General features: G+C 42.4%; 1 protein-coding gene across 1 annotated transcript in view; it reads left to right on the plus strand.

The window, feature by feature from the left end:
• The window catches only part of PCNX2 (pecanex 2), a 300,345-nt gene that overhangs the window by 226,046 nt on the left and 53,177 nt on the right, over window positions 1–21,122 (plus strand). Inside the window, exons 24-25 of the mRNA XM_061162994.1 lie at window positions 1,860–1,918; window positions 6,235–6,450. Coding sequence (XP_061018977.1) covers window positions 1,860–1,918; window positions 6,235–6,450 — 275 coding nt within the window. The remainder of the gene's footprint in view (window positions 1–1,859; window positions 1,919–6,234; window positions 6,451–21,122) is intronic.

Consider the following 21,122-nt stretch of genomic DNA (forward strand, 5'->3'; position numbering starts at 1 on the left):
GCTCAATCCCGTTTTAAAAATTGTTTATTCTGCTGCTGAAAATTCCATTTGTCCTAGGTCTTAAGGTGAAATTAAAATTCCATTCAGGGACTCACTATGCCGACGTGGGATTACGGCCTTCATTAGAAAAGAATTTTGTTGTTCGCTTTATTTTCTGCCACCCGGGCTCTTTTATTTTCAAAGCCTATCTGAGGGTATTTGCAAGGAAAATGAAGCAGTAATAGAACAATGTGACCTTTTCGAGCTGTAACGGAATAGTCCTTCTCTACAGCCCATCTGGAGCACCTAGTCTACAAAACTCCAACAGGATCCTGCCTAGATAGTTCTCATATATCTGAAACATGGTATATCTAGGTATGGTAAAGATAAGATGCTCATCATGTTCAAACTGTATGGAACCCTTCATTCAGTGGTCTATTTCTAGTGAAAGCCCTTTCTTTATGGCACAGGTTTAGCCTTATGAGATTTTTGTAGGAAGAGGTATGCTTTCCAGGGCCCAAGAGCGGGCTCTTGTCTAACACTCAGAAATGAATAGTCTAAGGAGACACACGAGCTGACAAAGCAAGAGACTTCACTGGGAAGGGACGCCAGGTGGAGAGCAGCAGAACCCAGGAGGGACTGCTCTGCCAAGAGGCTCACATCTCAGGTTTTATGGTCATGGGGTTAGTTTCCAGGTTTTCTCTGGCCCGTCATTCTGACTCAGGGCCCTTCCTGGTGGCATGCACGTCACTCAGCCAAGATGGATGCTAGCAAGGAGGACTCTGGGAGGTTGGTAGGACATTTTGACCTACCTGAGTTCTTCTGGTTGGTGATGTTAGTTCCGCATTCCTTACTAGGATCTCCTATTATAAAATAGCTCACGCAAGTAGTTACTATTGTGTTTGGCCAGGATGGGGCAATTTCAGTCAGTGGTTCCCCTAACAAAATTTCCATTTTTATAGACCATAAACTGGTGAATATCATTAGCTTCATGTGGTTGGTGTCAGTTTCACATCTCATCCATCAAAGAATGACAAGACCCTCACTCAATGTCTGAACTAAGTCAAGGCTGGTCCAACATAGTCTCTCCAAGCAGAACAGACTGTTGCACTTACAAAGGGTTTGGGGGATATCTGAAGTTCAAGGCAGATGAGTTTCAGATTCAGAAGTGGGGTGATACCATCTGCAGGGCAGTCTCTTGGGGAAACTGTTACTGATTGGTCACCCTCAGAAGTCTGCACTGAGCCTGTCCCTTGCTGGCTGACTTTCAGAAGCAAGCAGCCACTGTGAACTGGCTGCCTTACCAAAGCTGTAGCTTGAGGTGAGTTGTCATAACTGAAAAGGTTTAAAACTGGTTCTGGTGGCAACTGGTTACCATGGTTACAGACAATCCACCTTTTCCTAAGCTGCAGAAAGCTGTTTTTCATTCTTATGGTTCAACCTAAGAAAAGTCTGTAAGAACGCATCCAACTCTTGAAAGCAAGTGGTGGAGACCTGGACTACTTATCAAGAATGTTCTGGAATCAATTTGAATAGCAAGAGAGCTATGTATGTGCTGCTCTCAAGTACTGTCAGTGAGTGGTAGTCCATTGACAATTTCAATGCTTGCTTTTATTTTGTGGATTGGATGCTCAGAATTGATAAAGATGAAGGTCTGTCTCCCGTACCTAAGTGCTAAACATCTCTTCCCTCTGTATTTTCTGTACTTTTCCCGCCCTTCTGACCCCTCTCTTCCTTCAGCCTTGTCAGTGTAGAACAATAACTCTAATATGTGATCTCCATCTCCCCTTGATTTCCCACCCACACAGCTGATTCTGTGAGCCAACTCTCATTTGCAGGGATCTGATCACAACTTCTTACTCTTTTGTGGCTCTTTCTAGTACAAGGCGTGTGGATAATTCCAATACAAGACTGGTGGTCCAAATTGAAAAGGATCCAGGTAAGAGGATATCTTCCTTCTCTTTCTCTCTTTTTTTATTGTTTTATTTTATTTATTTTTTTGGCCTTGCAGCATGTGGGATCTGAGTTCCCCAAGCAAGGATTTAACCCATGCCCCTGTGTTGGAAGCATGTAGTCTTAACCACTGGAGCCTCCCTGCCCAAAAAAGTCCCCTGCCTCTCTTTTAAGCTATTTATTTTGTTGTGTAGATGGATTCCTTCAATCCAAAAAAGAGGAATTAAGTACTCACTTCTTTTAATCATTGTGGAGACAGTGAATGTCTTGGTAAATGTACTGATGGTAAAAATAAAACTGTGCAAATAGAACTGATCAAGTATCCTGATTTCTTCCATGATTTAGAACTGATTAGATATCTTTTCAATATTGAATAACTGTTGATTACAACATTTTAGTTAGTATATGCTAAACATCAAATACAGACAGTAAACCTTGGTATTGGTATTCTGGCAAAAAAGAAAAAAAAAAAATTAGCATTATGATGTCCTTAAAGGCAAGCCATTCCAGGATCCAGGGTCTGGATATCTTCAGAGTCTTTGTACAACATTAATCCATGGAAAGATTTATCTGCCATAGTAACAGGAAGTTACTTTTTTCTTCCTATAGTCTATTTCATTTTGAAGCATTTGGCCTTTTTTCCCCTCATATCAGTATGCAAATTTAAGCCAATCTCTATTTTTAATCCACCTCACTCTCTCCTCTGTGCCAAAAATGTTGTCTAGGAAGAATTGTATCCTGCTTATTAGCTATATTTGAATTGCATATACATGATTAATTTGAAATCATAATTTAAAATGTGAAAATATCTGGAGAGGCAGGTTTATTTTTTGCTAAACTTTGTATCAGCCCAATTTGAAGGGGGTGTGGTTGGAGTGTAAATATCTCTAATGTGGAGCCATGGGATTCTAATTTTGCCCTGCCATTGACATTAGGCATAGAGACAGTTTCATAAGTACATTGAGCTTTTAGTTGTTCATAATTTTGTCTCATTTTAATCTAATTATACAGATGTGTGGTCAGTGTGTTCTAAGATCTCAACTTTTCATGGTTGAAATTGTTTTATTCATACATCGAACAGTTTGAACAGTTAAGCAAAAGTTAATTCTCTTGTTAACGTTTTTTCTTTAAAAGTACCAGAGACTCGGAGTAATCTCCAATTAGTGTCTCTGGATGCATGCTGCTTCATCAGAGAAAATGAATATCACTGCAGGTCAGGCAGGCTTAATCTGCATAGAAAATTAAGCATAATGATACCTTATTAGAGGACATGACATGACTCAGTCCATAGAACAGTTTGTTTCTTTCCATTAATCATAAATAGGTTATAAATGCACCTATTTCAATTTGGCTTTTAACTGTCGTGAATGCCTAGCCCTGATATCCATAGTTTGATAGTGTTATCCTGTAGATTTTTTAGCCGTGGGTCAGTGCTCTTCCTTACGTGGGTGCATTTGGGGCCAGTCTGCCCCTTCCTGCACCCTCAGTGATGCTCCAGTTCCCAAGAGTACTGAGCAGGAAGGCTCCATTCAGATCTTCACGGATCTTTATCTCCAACCTTCTTGGATCTCTGTCTCCACGCCAGAAGCTGACCTAGAAGGGGTTCTTGAGCTTTGCTTTAGGCCTCTTCTCTTTGGGGCAACTCTATGCTTCTCTGACTTTCTGGAGGCAGAGTTTACTCCCCAGAGGAAAGATGCTCCTAAGGGGAAAGCACTGGTGACAAACTTTCCTTCTAGCCCCTCCCAGTACTTCTTCCACTCCCAGGACCACAGACCAGGAGGAATTCCCAGTTTACCCAGTCTTCTCAAAAAAAGATTCTGTCTTCATCATGAGAGATCTGACAGAGGGAGTAAAAGGAGTCGGCCCAGCCAGGACATGAAAGGAAACGCATCATGAACCCCCAGTTTCATGCCCCTGAAACACACTGGCCCTTTATTGGGAAGCAGGGTGTTCCCTCACTCCATCTCCTTTGCTGTATCCTTCCTTTTTTTCTTTCCTTGATGTCCTCATCCACTCCATCTGAATGGCTAAGTTCAAACAAGCAAGCAGCAGTCCTGGCAAGGATGCAGAACAACTAGAATTCCCAGTCCCTGCGACTGGGGTGCAGAATGGTTCAGCCACTTTGGAGAACGGTAGTGCCACTCTTAGGGGTTGACTCAAGATAAATGAAAACGTGTTCTTATAGACTTCTGTTCATGAATGTCGTGAGTGGATTTACTCATGTTCACCAATACTGAAAACAACCCAAAGGTCCTTCAGCTACTGAATGGTTAAGCAAACTGTAGTAACCACATACAAATGAGACAGAACAAACTACTGCTGCATACCTCAGTATGGATGGAGCACAAATGCAGCGTTCTAAGTGGTGTTTATGTGACTATAAGCATTTGTTAAGATTCACAGAACTGGACATTAAAAAGGGCAAATTTAGCTCTCTGTAAATTATGCCTCAATAAATCCGAGTTTTATATACATATATAACAAAGTTAGTAAATGGCATTGATACATAATAGTTTATATACTTGTATATAATATATAAAAATGTATACTAGCAATAATTATTTATATTTTAGACTATAGTTATATATGTATAAATGCATATATATGCACTGTTTACACAGTATATATTATCAATAATTATAGAATATATATGTATATGTGTATATATATAAAACTTCCGTATAGTTCAGATGGTAAAGAATCTGCCTGCAATGCAGGATACCTGTGTTCAATCCCTGGGTCAGGAAGATCCCCTAGAGAAGGAAATGACAACCCACTCCAGTATTCTTGCCTGGAGAATTCCATGGGCAGAGGAGCCTGGTGGGCTACAGTCCATGAGGTCACAAAGAATCAGACACAATTAAGTGACTAACACTATACACACACACACACACACAATTTATTGTCTGTAAATTATTTCTCAGTGAAACCCTAGAGTTACTTAATGGATTATGTTCTCAAAAGCAAAATTTCTCTTAACAAAGCTGTATCATCTATGGTGTCATCTATTATTCAACAGATGTTTAGTCAGTCATTACTGCATATTAAGAATCTGCCAGTACTGAGATACAAAAATAAACAAATTCAGTCTTCCTTCACCACCGCAGGGTGCAGAGAAATCAGATGTTAATCAAATAACCATATATATACATATACACACACACACAAAGTCAAATTCCAACTGTTTCAAGTGCTTTCAAGCAGAGAGGGTCATAGTCCTGATGTCCTATAAGATGGCATGGCAAAGGGGTCAAGGAAGGCTTCCCTGAAGTGGCCATGGAACAGAGGTCTAAAGATTAGTAGAGGTAATAAGACAGAGAAGAATGAAGGGAAACCAGGCAGAAAGATTAGTCTCTGCAAAGGCCCGGGGTGGGAAGGGGCAAGTGAGTCACTCAACTGGGAGCAGTTCTGTATTGCTAAGCGTGAAGACTGAGGAAGAGATGAGTGAGAGGTGAGGGTGGAGACTGAAGTGGGGAGCAGAGCACACAGCGCCCCTGGTGTGACTATACACCCTGGGTTTGATCAGGCTGGTGTCCTAGCTTATTCCTAGGAGGATGACTTATGGGACCCTATTATAGGTGATGTTATGAAGTTGTGTCTCTATCTTAAGAGCCCTCACAAACCACTTTAAGAAATGGGCTGCAGGGCCCTGGGTGACACATTCCCCTTTCGTCTGAAAGGCTCATCCTGGCTGGGGGGTAGGCAATCGATAAGGAAGCGTATCCCAGTGAAGACGCATAGGTGAGTCACATGACCATTGTGGTCCTCCACCTGAAAAACCGTGTAACTTGGGATAAAGCAAGGGTAATGGGAATGGGAAAAAGTAGGAAGGTGCAAAAAACACTTGAAGAATGTGAAATTGAGAGCCTTAGGTGGGACGAAGTGGAAAGAAAGATGCCTAGGTTGTGGCCAACTGGACAGCTGAGAGCAGGTTGGGGGTGGGACTGGGGGGGCAGGGCCTGACTTGAACACATTGGGTGGAGCAGAAACATTGGAAACAGACACGAAATGTTAAGTAGACAAGGAAGTAGACAGGTCTAGAGTCCAGGCAAGAGATCTCTGCTGGAGATAGGAATTTGTCAGGTGTCTCGTTTAGACAGGAATTCAGTCCATTTATGTAGACGACATTGACCAGACAGAGCACAGAGGGAAGAAATAGGAGTGTCTCACAGAGCCCACCACAACGGGCGAGGTGTCTGAGGAGTCTGATTCACCCCTAATCAGATGACGGCGCCCCATCTCCCAGGGAGAGCACATTGGAGCAGGACTCACTGGGCGTCTTCTTTCTTGTCCTGTCTTCAGGGAGCGATGGTAACAACCTCAATTCCATCTTTTATGAGCACTTGACAAGGGCGCTCCAGGAGTCCCTCTGTGGAGACCTCATCCTTGGCCGGTGGGGCAACTACAGCTCTGGCGATTGCTTTATTTTGGCCTCAGATTACCTCAATGCTTTCGTTCACCTGATTGAAATTGGCAATGGCCTTGTCACCTTTCAACTTAGAGGACTGGAATTCCGAGGTAAGAATCTCTTTACTGTGGAAGTTGTTGGAAATTGGTCATTTGAGTGAATTATCATGCAGAGCTTTCATAAGAAGTCACCCTTAAAAAGGAAGAGTGGGATGCCTGTCCTAGAGAATGAGTTAGGGAGCTTGCTATAACCACCTTTCATCATGTATTTGGATACAAAGAAAGTCTAGTCATCTGAATTAGTAATCAGATTAAATGTACAATCTGGTGTAAACCTTAGGAGTAGCAAGTCGGAACTTTGGTTTATTTGGGGAAAAACTCAGAAGCATTAAATGGGTGTGGACCATGCATGGGGGCTCCATGTGGAGTCAGCCAGACCTAAAATGGAACCTGCTTCCTTGGGTTACAAATGCAATGGTCTATTGTGGGTGAATCTCTGAGTTTTGTTAAAAATTGTCTGTAAAGTGATAATAATAATAAGAATGACTGCCTCATACAGTTGTTGTGTGATTTAACTGAGATCATGTATATGCAGGCACTGTTGTTGTTTAGTTGCTAAGCTGTGTCTGACTCCTTTGCAACCCTATGGACTATAGCCCGCCAGGCTTTTCTGTCCATGGAATATCCCAGGCAAGAATACTGGAGTGGGTTGACATTTTGATCTCCAGGGGATCTTCCCGATCCAGGGACCAAACCCACGTCTCCTTCATTAGCAGGTGGATTCTTTACTATGAGGCCCCTGGGAAGCCCACTTGCAGGCACTACACGAGTGCTTACTGCTGTGTGGTTACTGAGTCCGCCTGTATCTGTGAAGAGTGATTCTGGCTTTTCCATGAATCAGACACTGCAGTTGTGTGGTGATCACTCAGGGATCAGCGTCACGGACATTCCTGTGGCCCCGTCTCCCAGGTTCTTTGTGTGGTCCTTCATTCACACATGCTTTTCTCTACTGCAGCAGCCCCTCTGTGTCAGGCCACGTGCCGATGCTGAGGATGCAACAGCACGTGACCTTGAGTCTTACCTTCATGACATGGCAAATAAATAAGTAAACAAAAGAGCAAATCAATCACAGCCTGAGGAATGGTAGAAAGGAGGGAAATAAGGTTCTATGACTAGAATTGGTGCAGAAGGTGAGGAGGCTCATCAGGGTCCTGAGGAGGAGAACAGGGAGAAGAATATTCCAGGCCAGGAATTCGGAAGCGCTGAATGTCTGAGTTAGAGTAACCCAGGAGGAATGCCGTGACCAGAGAGGCGGGGGTGGGGGAGGTCATGGGGTTTCTCCCAGCCAGGGCGAGGTGCTGCATTGTATTCTGTGCACAGTGAGGAGCCATGGAACGTTCTGGAAATGGGAATGACTGAAGAGCTTGTTCTGGTTGCTGTGTGGAAGATGTACTGGAGGGGATGAAAGGAGAAAAGCGGGGACCACCTAGGAGTCTCCTGTAGTCACCCCAGCAAGAGAAGATGGCAGAGGCAGAGATGTGCTGGGGGGCTCAGAAGTGGAGGACAGGCCTGCATGTTGGGGTGAGGGAAGGTGGGGCGCTCAGTATGCTCCCTGCTTTCTAGGTTGAGAGCCCGATGGACACTGGTGCGTTTACTGAAACTGAGAAGCCTGGATAAGGAGTGGCACTCTGGGTTTGAGGATGCAATCAAGAGCCCCATTTTGAATATTCACTTGGATTCACCCAAGTGAATGTATCACATAGCTACTTGGACATACGTGTCTAATATTCATTTTTGTTGTTGTTTAGTCACTCAGTTGTGTCTGACTCTTTTGTGACCCCATAGACTGTAGCTTGCCAGCCTCCTCTGTCCATGGAACTTTCCAGGCAACAGTACTGGAGTCTGTTGCTATTTCCTTCTCCTGGGGATCATCCCAACCCAGAGGCTGTACCCAAGTCTCCTGCACTGCAGGCAGATTCTTCACTGCTGAGCCACCTGGGAAGTGCTTAATGCTCATTTGGGAGATATTTATTGAGCACTGATTATATGTCAAGCACTAAGTTAGGTGCTCTGAGTAGAGAAGTAAAGGTCCTGCCGTATGGAGCTTGAAGCCTCCCTTAGAAGACAGGCACCTGATAAGTAATTACTGCCCGGACAGGTGGCTGTTACAGCAGCAGGGTGCATGGGGGCCTGGGGGCCAGAGAAAGGGCACTGGAATCAGAGCTGGGGTCTGGTCAGCTCAGCAGAGGAGGGGCTGCAGTTAGAACGGAGAGGAGGGAACAACTGGTGTGATTACAAGGAGGCTTCAAGTAACCAGATGTGGTTTCCAGGTGGTTTGGGAGGAAGGGGTCACAGACAATGCTAGAAAGGTAAACAACAGCCAGGTCATGCCTTCTAGAACCTCACAGTGACCAAAGGACATGTTTCCACCAAGAACAAATTGCTGTCACTTCATATTTTAAAAACATAACCCAAAGAGAATTCTTGTACATCCTTACAAATTCTAGGAATCTAATTTAGGCAGCTTATTTGGGAAAAGATTATTGGGCCAAGGGAGTGATGATCAGACTCTAAAGAACAGAGAAGCAATATTTCCCTGATATTTTTCACAAATGCCAGAAAATGCCACAGAAGGTGGTAGAAATTAAGTGTCTGGATACAATAATGCAATAGAACTGCCTATTTTTGAGAGCTTTCCATTTTTTCTGGGAATTCAAGGGAAGAACTTTTAAGGTTCGCTGAGTTGAATCTGAATTATAGTTATAGCACAAGTTTTATGTGGCTTATAGCATCTTCAGCAAACTTAACCGATCTTTGAATTGAAGGGTTAGTTAAGAGGCTTCCCAGGTGGCACAGTGGTAAAGACTCCTCCTGCCAACACAGGAGACGCTGGTTTGATTCCTGGGTTGGGAAGATTCCCTGGAGTAGGAAATGGCAACCCACTCCAGTATTCTTGCCTGGAGAATCCCATAGACAGAGGAGCCTGGAGGGCTACAGTTCATGGGATCTCAAAGAGTCATACCAGACTGAAGCCACTGAGCACACATTTCAAACATGCGTAAGAGAATGTTGTATAGCTGAGCACCTGGGAGAAAAAGTAAAAAGTTTGGTGAACAGTCAGCTAGCCTCCGGCACAGTGGGTAATTTTCCCCACATTAGAATAAGAGTTTAGAACCTGGATAGCCCAAATGGTTGATGAAGGTTCATGGCACATGCTGTTTCCACTGGATGGTACTATAGTGGTGTAAATTCAAATTAAGAATACAAATAAAGAAGCCACATTTTTCTGTTCTACTCCTTTGGCCTATGCATCCCAGAATAGAAATACATTTTTTTGTTGTTCATGTAAAGAAACATGATTGTACTGCTGCTCTTGGTTTGTAAGTATTCCTTGCATCTGCCCAACCAGAGAGCTTTTAAGGAAACTATTCAAGAATTGGTGGATTAATCAGCTTTAAGCCTAAAGTTAAGGAAACAGACAATGCACTTTAGAAGGCCCTCAGTGTGAGGGGCACCAAATTCAAGGCTTTTCAAAAGAAATGGAACCTGTTGTATTTAACCATCATCCGAGTAGGCAGACACAGAAAAATGGGAAACTGAGAACTGATTATCTGTTCAATCCATTTCTGTTCTCTGTTAGTCATTCAAGTGACCTAGCTTGATGGTTTGGCTTATTTCTGTAAAAGAGGAGAAACATGAATGAGGAGAACAGAGCTGCCAACAAAAGGAGTCAGACAACTTGAAAATCCTGTAATTATAAATGAAGAAGAACCAAGAATAGGAGCAAAAAAAAAAAAAAAGGGCATTGGAGAGAGACTTGTATGAGATACAAAGCACTCTTGCCTGTGAAGGTGACAGCTACCTCAAGATTGGCCTTAATCCCAGTACTTCCTCCCATCTAACTGATGGGGAAATCCAGATCCCTCAAGATGAATTATTTCCCAAGACTCACAGCTACTTAGGGATTGTTTGTTGTTTAGTTGCTCAGTCATGTCGAACTCTTTGCGACTCCATGGACTGCAGCACGCCAGGCTTCCCTGTCCTTCACTATCTTTCTGACTTTGTTCAAACTCATATCCATTGAGTCAATGATGTCAGTCAACCATCTCACCCACTGTGGCCCACGTCTCCTCTTGCACACAGTCTTGCCCAGCATCAAGGTCTTTTCCAAAGAACTGGCTCTTCGCATCAGGTGGCCGAAGTATTAAAGCTTTAGCTTCAGCATCACTGGACTTCCAGTGAATATTCATAAGGACTGATTTCCTTTAGGATTGATGGGTTTGATCTTCTTGCAGTCCAAGGGACTCTCAAGAGTCTTCTCCAACACCACAGTTTGAAAGCATCAATTCTTCGGTGCACAGCCTTCTTTATGGTCCAACTCTCACATCTGTACATGACTGCTGGAAAAACCATAGCCTTGACTATTCGGACCTTTGTCAGCAAAGTGATGTATTTGCTTTTTCAATGTGCTGTCTATGTTTGTCATAACCTTTCTTCCAAGGAGCAAGTGTCTTTTAATTCTGTGACTGCAGTCACTGTCTGCAGTGATTTTGGAGCCCAAAAAATAAAGTCTGTCACCATTTCCTCTTTTTCGCCATCTATTTGCCATGAAGTGTTGGGACTTTATGCCATGATCTTAGTTTTTTGAATGTTGAGTTTTAAGCCAGGTTTTTCACTCTTCTCTTTCACCTTCATCAAGAGACTGTTTAGCTCCTCTTTGCCTTCTGCCATTAAAGTGGTATTATCTGCTTATCTGAGGTTGTGGATATTTCTCCTAGCAATCTTGATTCCAGCTAGAGCTGGGCAGACCCACAGGGTTCTTAACCAGAACTTCTCATTCTACCTGACCATTTCCTCTTTTCATTCCTCCTTTTGGTTGGAAATTTGTACCACAGTGTTCATTGGTTTATTAAACACTGAATAACTGGGATATAATGCCCTCAATCACTTGTATAGCTCCATGTAATTTTCCCAGTTGCATAGAAAACTCTACTTTAGGTCAGGATGTTCAATGGGGGCACACATGTGATTTGGCTTCTCAGAGTCTCAATTTCTTCATCAAAAGCTTGGTGTGATTATAAGTTCTTTCCAGCTCTGAAACATAGGCAGAACACTCTCCAGCATAGATCACAGCAAGATCCTCTATGACCCACCTCCCAGAGTGATGGAAATAAAAGCAAAAATAAACAAATGGGACCTAATTAAACTTAAAAACTTTTGCACAAGAAAGGAAACTATAAGCAAGGTGAAAAGTCAGTCTTCAGAATGGGAGAAAATAATAGCAAATGAAGCAACTGACAAAAGAATCAATCTCAAAAACATACAAGAGGCTCATGTAGGTCAATACCAGAAAAATAAACGACCCAATCAAAAAATGGGTCAAAAAACTAAACAGACATTTCTCCAGAGAAGACATACAGATGGCTAACAAACACAGGAAAAGATGCTCAACATCACTCATTACCAGAGAAATGCAAATCAAAACCGCAATGAGGTACCATCTCATGCCAGTCAGAATGGCTGCTATCAAAAAGTCTACAAACAATAAGTGCTGGAGAGGGTGTGGAGAAAAGGGAACCCTCTTACACTGTTGGTGGGAATGCAAACTAGTACAGCCACTATGGAGAACAGTGTGGAGATTCCTTAAAAAACTGGAAATAGAACTGCCATGTGACCCAGCAATCCCACTGCTGGGCATACACACCAAGGAAACCAGAATCGAAAGAGACATGTGTACCCCAATGTTCATCACAGCACTGTTCACAATAGCCAGGACATGGAAGCAACCTAGATGTCCATCAGCAGACGAATGGATAAGAAAGCTGTGGTACATATACAAGATGGAATATTACTCAGCTATTAAAAAGAATGCATCTGAGTCAGTTCTAATGAGGTGGATGAAACTGGAGCCTATTTATAGAGTGAAGTAAGTCAGAAAGAAAAACACCAATACAGTATATTAACAGATATATATGGAATTTAGAAAGATAGTAATGACAACCTTATATGCAAGATAGCAAAAGAGACACAGATGTAAAGAACAGACTTTTGGACTCTGTGGGAGAAGGTGAGGGTGGGATGATTTGAGAGAATAGCATTGAAACATGTATATTACCATATGTGAAATAGATGACCAGTCCAAGTTTGATGGTGCTCAAATAGACCACTCAAAGCCGGTGCACTGGGACAATCCAGAGAGATGGGATGGGGAGGGAGATAGGAGCAGGGTTGAGGATGGGGAACACAGGTACACCCATGGCTGATTCATGTCAATGTATGGCAAATACCACCACAATATTGTAAAGTAATTAGCCTCCAATTAAGATAAGTAATCAATGCAAATATCAATGCAAAGAAATAGAGGAAAACAACAGAATGGGAAAGACTAGAGATCTCTTCAAGAAAATTAGAGATACCAAGGGAACATTTCATGCAAAGATGGGCACAATAAAGGACAGAAATGGTTTGGACCTAACAGAAGCAGAAGATATTAAGAAGAGGTGGCAAGAAAACACAGAAGAACTGTACAAAAAAGATCTTCACGACCCAGATAATCACAGTGGTGTGATCACTCACCTACAGCCAGACATCCTGGAATGTGAAGTCAAGTGGGCCTTAGAAAGCATCACTATGAACAAAGCTAGTGGAGGTGATGGAATTGCAGTTGAGCTATTTCAAATCCTGAAAGATGATGCTGTGAAAGTGGTGCACTCAATATGCCAGCAAATTTGGAAAACTCAGCAGTGGCCACAGGACTGGAAAATGTCATTTTTCATTCCAATCCCTAAGAAAGGCAATTCCAAAGAATGCTCAAGCTACCACACAGTTGCACTCATCTCACACGCTAGTAAAGTAATGCTCAAAATTCTCCAAGCCAGGTTTCGGCAATACGTGAACCATGCACTTCCAGATGTTCAAACTGGATTTAGAAAAGGCAGAGGAACCAGAGATCAAATTGCCAACATCTGCTGGATCATCAAAAAAGCAAGAGAGTTCCAGAAAAACATCTATTTCTGCTTTATTGACTATGCCAAAGCCTTTGACTGTGTGGATCACAATAAACTGTGGAAAATTCTTCAAAAGATGGGAATACCAGACCACCTGACCTGCCTCTTGAGAAACCTATATGCAGGTCAGGAAACAACAGTTAGAACTGGACATGGAACAACAGACTGGTTCCAAATTGGGAAAGGAGTACGTCAAGGCTGTATATTGTCACCCTGCTTATTTAACTTATATGCAGAGTACACCATGAGAAACGCTGGGCTGGAAGAAGCACAAGCTGGCATCAAGATTGCCGGGAGAAATATCAATAACCTCAGATATGCAGATGACACCACCCATATGGCAGAATGTGAAGAGGAACTAAAAAGCCTCTTAATGAAAGTGAAAAAGGAGAATGAAAAATTTGGCTTAAAGCTCAACATTCAGAAAACTAAGATCATGGCATCTGGTCCCATCACTTCATGGGGTATAGATTGGGAAACAGTGTCAGACTTTATATTTTGGGGCTCCAAAAATCACTGCAGATGGTGACTGCAGCCATGAAATTAAAAGATGCTTACTCCTTGGAAGGAAAGTTATGACCAACCTAGATAGCATATTAAAAAGCAGAGACATTACTTCGCCAACAAAGGTCTGTCTAGTCAAGGCTATGGTTTTTCCAGGGGTCATGTATGGATATGAGAGTTGGACTGTGAAGAAAGCTGAGCGCCGAAGAATTGATGCTTTTGAACTGTGGTGTTGGAGAAGACTCTTGAGAGTCCCTTGGACTGTAAGGAGATCCAACCAGTCCATCCTAAAGGAGATTAGTCCTGGGTGTTCACTGGAAGGACTGATGCTGAAGCTGAAACTCCAATACTTTGGCCACCTCATGTGAAGGGTTGACTCATTGGAAAAGACCCTGATGCTGGGAGGGATTGGGAGCAGGAGGAGAAGGGGATAACAGAGGATGAGATGGCTGGATGGCATCATCAACTAAATGCACATGAGTTTGAGTAGACTCCGGAAGTTGGTGATGGACAGGAAGGCCTGGCGTGCTGCGATCATGAGGTTGCAAAGAGTCGGACGCAACTGAGCGACTGAACTGAACTGAAGATAAATAAATTGATTTTTTTAAAAAAAAGAAAGAAACAATAACAACAAAAAAGTTCTTTCCAGCTGTGGATGGCTCATCAGTCTAGGAACTGTATGTCCTTCCACCATATCATGGGGAGAAAGTTGAACTCCCTGTGAGAGTTTGATAAAATTTCCTCCCAGGGAGGAAGCCCAAGGCTTCAAAGTCAGTGGTGGAGGAGGGGTAAATGCCTAGCTGGGGTTGACTCCAAAGCCCATGACCTTTGTAGTAAACTCCATGGCTTTGGAAGGTGGCAGGGAGTGAGGGAGGGAAACAGGGAGGCAGGGAAGGAAGAAGGAAAGAAGGAATGAAAACTAAGGAGAGATTACAAAAAAAAAAAAGAATAAGTAATCATTGTCTTTACATCTCTTTGGCTGTTGAAATTCAAAAATAAAACTTTTACCTGAATATACTTCTGAGTGTTAATATGGAACCACCACTTTTAGGAGCTCAGTTTCTTGAATTGCTGACTGCCTTAGCAACCATGCAAGCTGCACGATGATCATGGAAAGCAAAGGCGTAGTTATCAAGAGATAGCCACACATTACCATCAGGCCTGGAAAATATCACAAAAATGAGATTTACATTCCTGTCTGTGTGAAATGTTATCAGCCATCTCATAGTTTGGCTAACACCCCATAATCACCACCCTGTGGGGACATTCTAAAAATAGGTATATAACCTAATCTAATCTAAAGCTAATTCAACCCAAACCCTTATCCTAACTGGCTAATCCATGTATAGTCAGAGCTCCCACTAATCTTGGAACCAGCTAGAATTCTCTTCTCTATGACAACAATTAGGTCATTAGTGAGTCTACTTCTTTTGTCTGTATAGCTTGAGGAAGCTGTTAAGTCTCTTGGTTCCAAACTTTACCCATGAAATAATAGGTTCTTACTCAGAATTCCTTAATGCATATTTTTCTTCATTTCAAGTTATGTGACATATTGGTGAACAAAACAAAGCCCTGCTTGTCCAGATAACAAGTCTGGGAAAGGAGAAGTGCTTTCTTGGAGAACATTAACAGAGTCTGCATATTTTAACATTCAACACTCAAAGTGTGTGGGAGAAAAGCAAGATAATGCTTGTTTGAATTAAATATTAATTAGAAAGTAAATGACTCAGTAAGATTGAGTGCATTGGTTTTTCTCATCTAGAAAATGGAGGGTGGGGGGATACCATATCATTCACTGATACCATTATTGTATATATTTCAGCTTTTCTTATGCTTCAGATTTGCCCACCATAAATTTCCCTGTGCACTGTAGGATTTGGTTTATTTCATTTTCTTCTATAGGCTAGAAGCAAAAAGTGAATTCAGGGAACTTTTGCTTGTAATTTGTCAAGGCTCATGAGACACTCTGTGAAAAGGGAAAACCATGGACTTTGAATTCAAAAGGCCAGAACTTTCTACTGGACAAGATGTTTTGAAGACTCAGTGTCCTTATTTTACTAAAAGAAATTATTTCTAAAAAAAGAGATTACATCTTCATAGCTGGGTTGATGTGTGCAACCAATGAGATGCTCTCTGAGAAGTTACTTTTTAAGTTGGTGAATGTCCCATAGACAGAAATTAAAATTTTAAAAATATTGAATATGAAAATTCTCTGAGAAAAACTGTTACACCACATTCAAAATCTCACTTGCTGAACAGGTCATAAAACAAATTGTATTTCTGTGGCCAGATTGTGAAGCAAATTGAGGCTCTTTGGAAGACAGAACTGTTATAATAAAAAATCTCTGCTATGACCACAAAATCAAACATGCTATAAATTATTTTCACATACTTTTCCCTCCACTGCACACTGAGCCAATACACTTCTAAACTCTCAGTGTGACATTTAAAAGACACTCGCGTCCACTCCTGTGTAGCACAGGGAACTCCACTCAGCGCTCTGTGGTGACCTCGGTGGGAAGGAAATCCAGAAAAGAGGGGATATGTGTGTATGTACAGCTGATTCACTTTGCTTGGCAGCAGAAACAGACACAGCATTGTGAAGCAACTGTCCTCCAATTTAAAAAAAGACACTTGTGTCCAATGCGGCTGAAGAAATGGAAATTGGGACTGGGAAGAAATTATCTAGTAAAATAATGAAGAACTAAACTCATTCAGTGTATCCATTGGTCAGGTCCTTGTTAAGTTCTGTTCTGTGACCATTTCTCCATCTTTAAGTTTAGATTAATTTAAAGTGTGTGATTATCAAATGGATGTTTAGCAATTAGGAAATGGGAAGTGTAATGGGACAGATTATTGTTGTGTTAAGTATTTCTTCCCAGAAGTTAAATTTGGTGATGTCTAGGAGATTCAGGGTCATCTCCCATGGCAAGTAGCTGGGGCTAGATGACCTGTGTATTCCTTTCGGCTCACATTTTAGGATTCCGTTCCAGAGAACTAGTGTAGGGTGGAGGAAGGGCTGAGAAAGACATGTCAATAACACTGAAGCTGTAGGAGAAATTTTGGGGGAAAAAATTCCACTGTGACCTTCTAAAAATGACATTCATTCAAAAACTTTTTAAAAAGCTTTCTCCGACAGTATTTCATTTGGCCACAAAATGGCCCTTGACTAATCAGCTGGCAGAGAGCAATGATAGTTTAGATTTCTAGTCTGAAGAAAAATGGTCTGAAAGTCTTCATAATTACATGTATTATGTGTATTACGGTGTTAGAAGGGGCACTAAAGAAGCTGAATCTTCAGCAAGATCTCATAGACTGAGCCCTGACTCACAGCTTGTGTTTCCAACATGCAGTGCACGCTGGCCTGCGTGAAGTCCAAATGTCCATGGAAGTGAACTGCTTTGAGCTTAGCAGTGACCATACAGTAAGTCCCCTACGTATAAGCCTTCAAGGTGCGAATTTCAAAAATGCAAACATGCATGCAGCCACTGTATGCCGGCTATTGTGCTGTATTACTGTACTTTCCAAGGTGCTGTCCTGTAAGAGTAAAAATGTCTTCTTTATTTTTTGTGTTCGTTTTTTGTGTATCATTTGTATGAAAAGTATTGTATGCCTATTGCAATACAGTACTGGATAGCTGGTTATGTGAGTTGGGTACCTAGGCTAACTTTGTTGCACTTATGAATGAACTGAACATAACAGATGCTGTCTTAGAATGGAACTTGTTCACATGTAGGGAACTTAACTATATCTGATGGCCTCCTCCTTTTGTGGACCTGAGCAATTCAGGAACAAGCTTACTTGTGACCTCAGAAGGAAATGCGTTTTATACAATAATAGTCCAATACACACCCCAAACTGTACATTACACCTGAAACTTGAAAAACATTGTTTTTGTTCAGCCCAGGTGTGTCCGACTCTTTCTGACCCCATGGACACCCATGGCATGCCAGGCCTCCCTGTCCCTCACTATCTCTCAGAGTTGACCCAAGTTCATGTTCATTGCATCGGTGATGCTGTCCAGCCATCTCATCCTCTGACGCCTTCTTCTTCTTCTATGCCTAATTATCCTCCACTGCACAAGCAGGGTAGTTTAAGGATAATCTAAACTTCTCTCTGGCAGCCCCTTCAGGAGACCTCACTGCTTGGCATATAGAAACACGATCCCCGAATGCCTGGCATGTCAAGCTGATGAAGGCTGTGACCATTTCAAAACTTAACTCAAATAAACATCTAGTAAAGTTACTGTAAATCATTATTGGTGGGTGAGATGGTTAGATAGTATCGCTGACTCAATGGACATGAACTTGAGCAAATTCTGGGAGATAGTGGAGGACAGGGAAGCCTGGCATGCTGAAGCTGATGGGATCGCAAAGAGTTGGACACAACTTAGTGACAGAACAACAACAATTAGTGGGTAACACTAAGCATAATAATGTTGATGATATTTGGGGTTTTCTGTGGAATCCAATTAGCCAGTCCCTGGGACAACTCACATCAGATAAAGAGGAACTTGGAGGGCCAGGAAGCCCAATCTTAAACATGTTGTGCATTAGGGCTTTCATGTGCCTATTCTTGCTGGAAGGCTGTAAACAAGCTGACATTCTTCCAGTGCAGACTTACTGCTGCAGGGAATCCATTTTAATGCATCCTTTGAAGTCCCCTTCACATAATGGCTCAGCGCCTCCATCATTTCCTCCAATTTCTCCGTAAACAGCCTGTACCCTAGTTTCAGTCCCATCACTCTTCACTTGAAATGGGACTGTGGATGGCTGACTGCCCCATGACCAATCTCTCCTCTATACTCCCCCAAGGCCGCAGGGGAATGTTTCTTAAGTGCAACATTCTCTCTGTTCCTTGGGACTTAAAAATACCTGTTACCTATCTGTTACCTATAGAATGAAGTTCGAATGTCTCCATAGGCGTCAACTTCCCATTCCAGCCGGCCTGCCCTGCGCCTCCCCTCTCCCCTCCAGGGATCTTAGTCCCACTTCCTAGCCAGGAGGGCACCTCCTCCACTCTTGTTTGCCCGCCCTTCCTTTCTCATATTCACAGGCCTTCTGCTTTGGCTTCCCAGTTTTCCCCAGAGAATGTCACCTCTACCTCTACCATTAAAGCAAGCATGCCTATGCTAACCAGCCCCACAGGATAGCCACACTCCTGCGCTTGTCAGGGAGAGTGTGTTAAAATTCACTGCCGCTCAATACACAGTCATTGTCAGAACTAGATGGAGAGCCTAGCTTCCTGGTGGTCCAGTGGTTAAGATGCTGCACTTCTGTTGCAGGGGACACAGGTTTGATCCTTGATCTGGGAACTAAGATCCCAGTTTTTTTGGCTGCACCAAAAAATTAATTAAAAACTAAGTGGAGAGACATGGTCCATATCAGGGAGTTCCTGAAAGGTGTGAGGTCCTCCCAATCCTCCTGCGTCTCCAGAATCTGCCCTTGGGTGACACCAGACCTCTGGAGAGCCCCATGCCTAAAACTGAATTATTTTGGCCACCTATAGAAATTTTTGTTTATTGTACTTTAATCCTATCAGAACAGCTGTGGAACCTCATATTGTACTTGTGCAATGCTGATAGGGACAGTGGACACCATACTGTACAGTTTTCTCTCTGTGATTGCCTGGGGATGTCACCTCTGTGCTGTCTTCAGCAGAAATAGCTGTGATCCTCCCAAGCAATTATTTTCCTTTTGTCTTAAGGACATGAGAAACTCCTCATTATCTTTCTATACTGGTTGGTAGAAAGCCTGAGTGAAATCAGTGGTCCTCCTTTAGTAAATTTATAGGACATCATAGAAGGAAGTGAAGGTTTCTTGACATTCTTTTGGCCCTGTTATGTTTCTCCTGTCCTCATCTTCAGTTAAAATGTCGTCATTTGCTTTTGTACTGTGTATGCCTTTTAAGACTGACTTCATATCTTTTTGGAATTAAGTATGAATAAATAAGCCAGGACTGACCTGTCCCTGGTAAAGATGACCAGTGGTGCTTAAAGGGAGGCAGTGTTTGCACCTTTGGAAATGAGGAAAGGGAGGAGGAAATGGTTAGGTAGTCAGGAGAGGCCCGTCTGGCGTAGCTGCAGCCTTAATGGCTGCCCTGCATTTTGACTGCACTCGGGAAATTCATGTGTATCCTGTGTGCAAGATATCTGGGATCTACTGGACACATTTTCAGTTCAAAGACTCAATTTTCACAGCTTTCATGAGGCACAATCATTTATCAGAATGAAAAAATTCCAAGATACTCTGAAAATTCATTTTTAAAATACTTATTGAATGCTTTCCATGTCCCACTGACTTAGACTATGAGAACACAGCCACATAAAAGATGCCAAGAGCTTGATTCAGTGGAAACTCCAGAGACAGTCATCTGGAAAAGGTCAAGTGTGGGGGCAACTGACCTCCAGCCTTCCCTCTGAAGGAAACATGCTCTAAACCCAGGGAGACTCTCTGAGAAGAACATGGGCCTGATTTGCATGTGAACAGCAAAATTAGTGCCTTTGCAGAAACGATTGGGTTTCATCATTCTCGTATTCTTTTACAGTGTGATCCTGACTACAGTAAATCCCTTACATACAAACAAATTCCATTCCAAGAGCATGTTCGTAAGTTCAATTTGTTCCTAAGTCCAATAAAGTTAGCCTAGGTACCCAACTGACACAATTGGCTATATAGTACTGTACTGTAATAGGTCTATAATACTTTTCACACAAATAATGCATTAAAAACAAACACAAGAAATAAAGAAAACATTTTTAATCTTACAGGACAGCACCTTGAAAAATACAGTAGTACAGAACAACAGCTGGCACACAGGGGCTGGCATCAAGTGAACAGACAAGAAGAGCTGCTGAATGGAGGAGGGAGAGGAAGTGGGAGATGGTAGAGCTGAAGCCCTACCTGACCTGGGTGTTTGTTAAAAGCCATGGGCAGTTACGACTGCTTAGCAGTCCTTCACAGAAAACCCCTTCCTCAGCCGGTCCTCTCATCAGTGTAGATATGAGCTCTTGCTTCTCACAAAGGATGCTGCTAAGTTATTTTCTTCAGATAGTAGAAATCTGAGTTATGCATTGTCTTCATGTGCTCATGAATACACGCACAACCCCCTTCCAGTCTGATGTAAAACAGACAAACAGCGCTGACCTCAGCCCAACATGATAAATGCCTAACCTGGATGGAGAAGGAAGGAAGGAAGCAGAAACTTGAAAAAACCCTCAGGGTATGTCATTTACACAGTTTTGCTAATCTATTTGAGGTGAAGTTCCCCCTT

The sequence above is a fragment of the Dama dama genome, chromosome 15 (genome assembly GCF_033118175.1).
Source record: "Dama dama isolate Ldn47 chromosome 15, ASM3311817v1, whole genome shotgun sequence".
Lineage (NCBI taxonomy): Eukaryota > Metazoa > Chordata > Mammalia > Artiodactyla > Cervidae > Dama > Dama dama.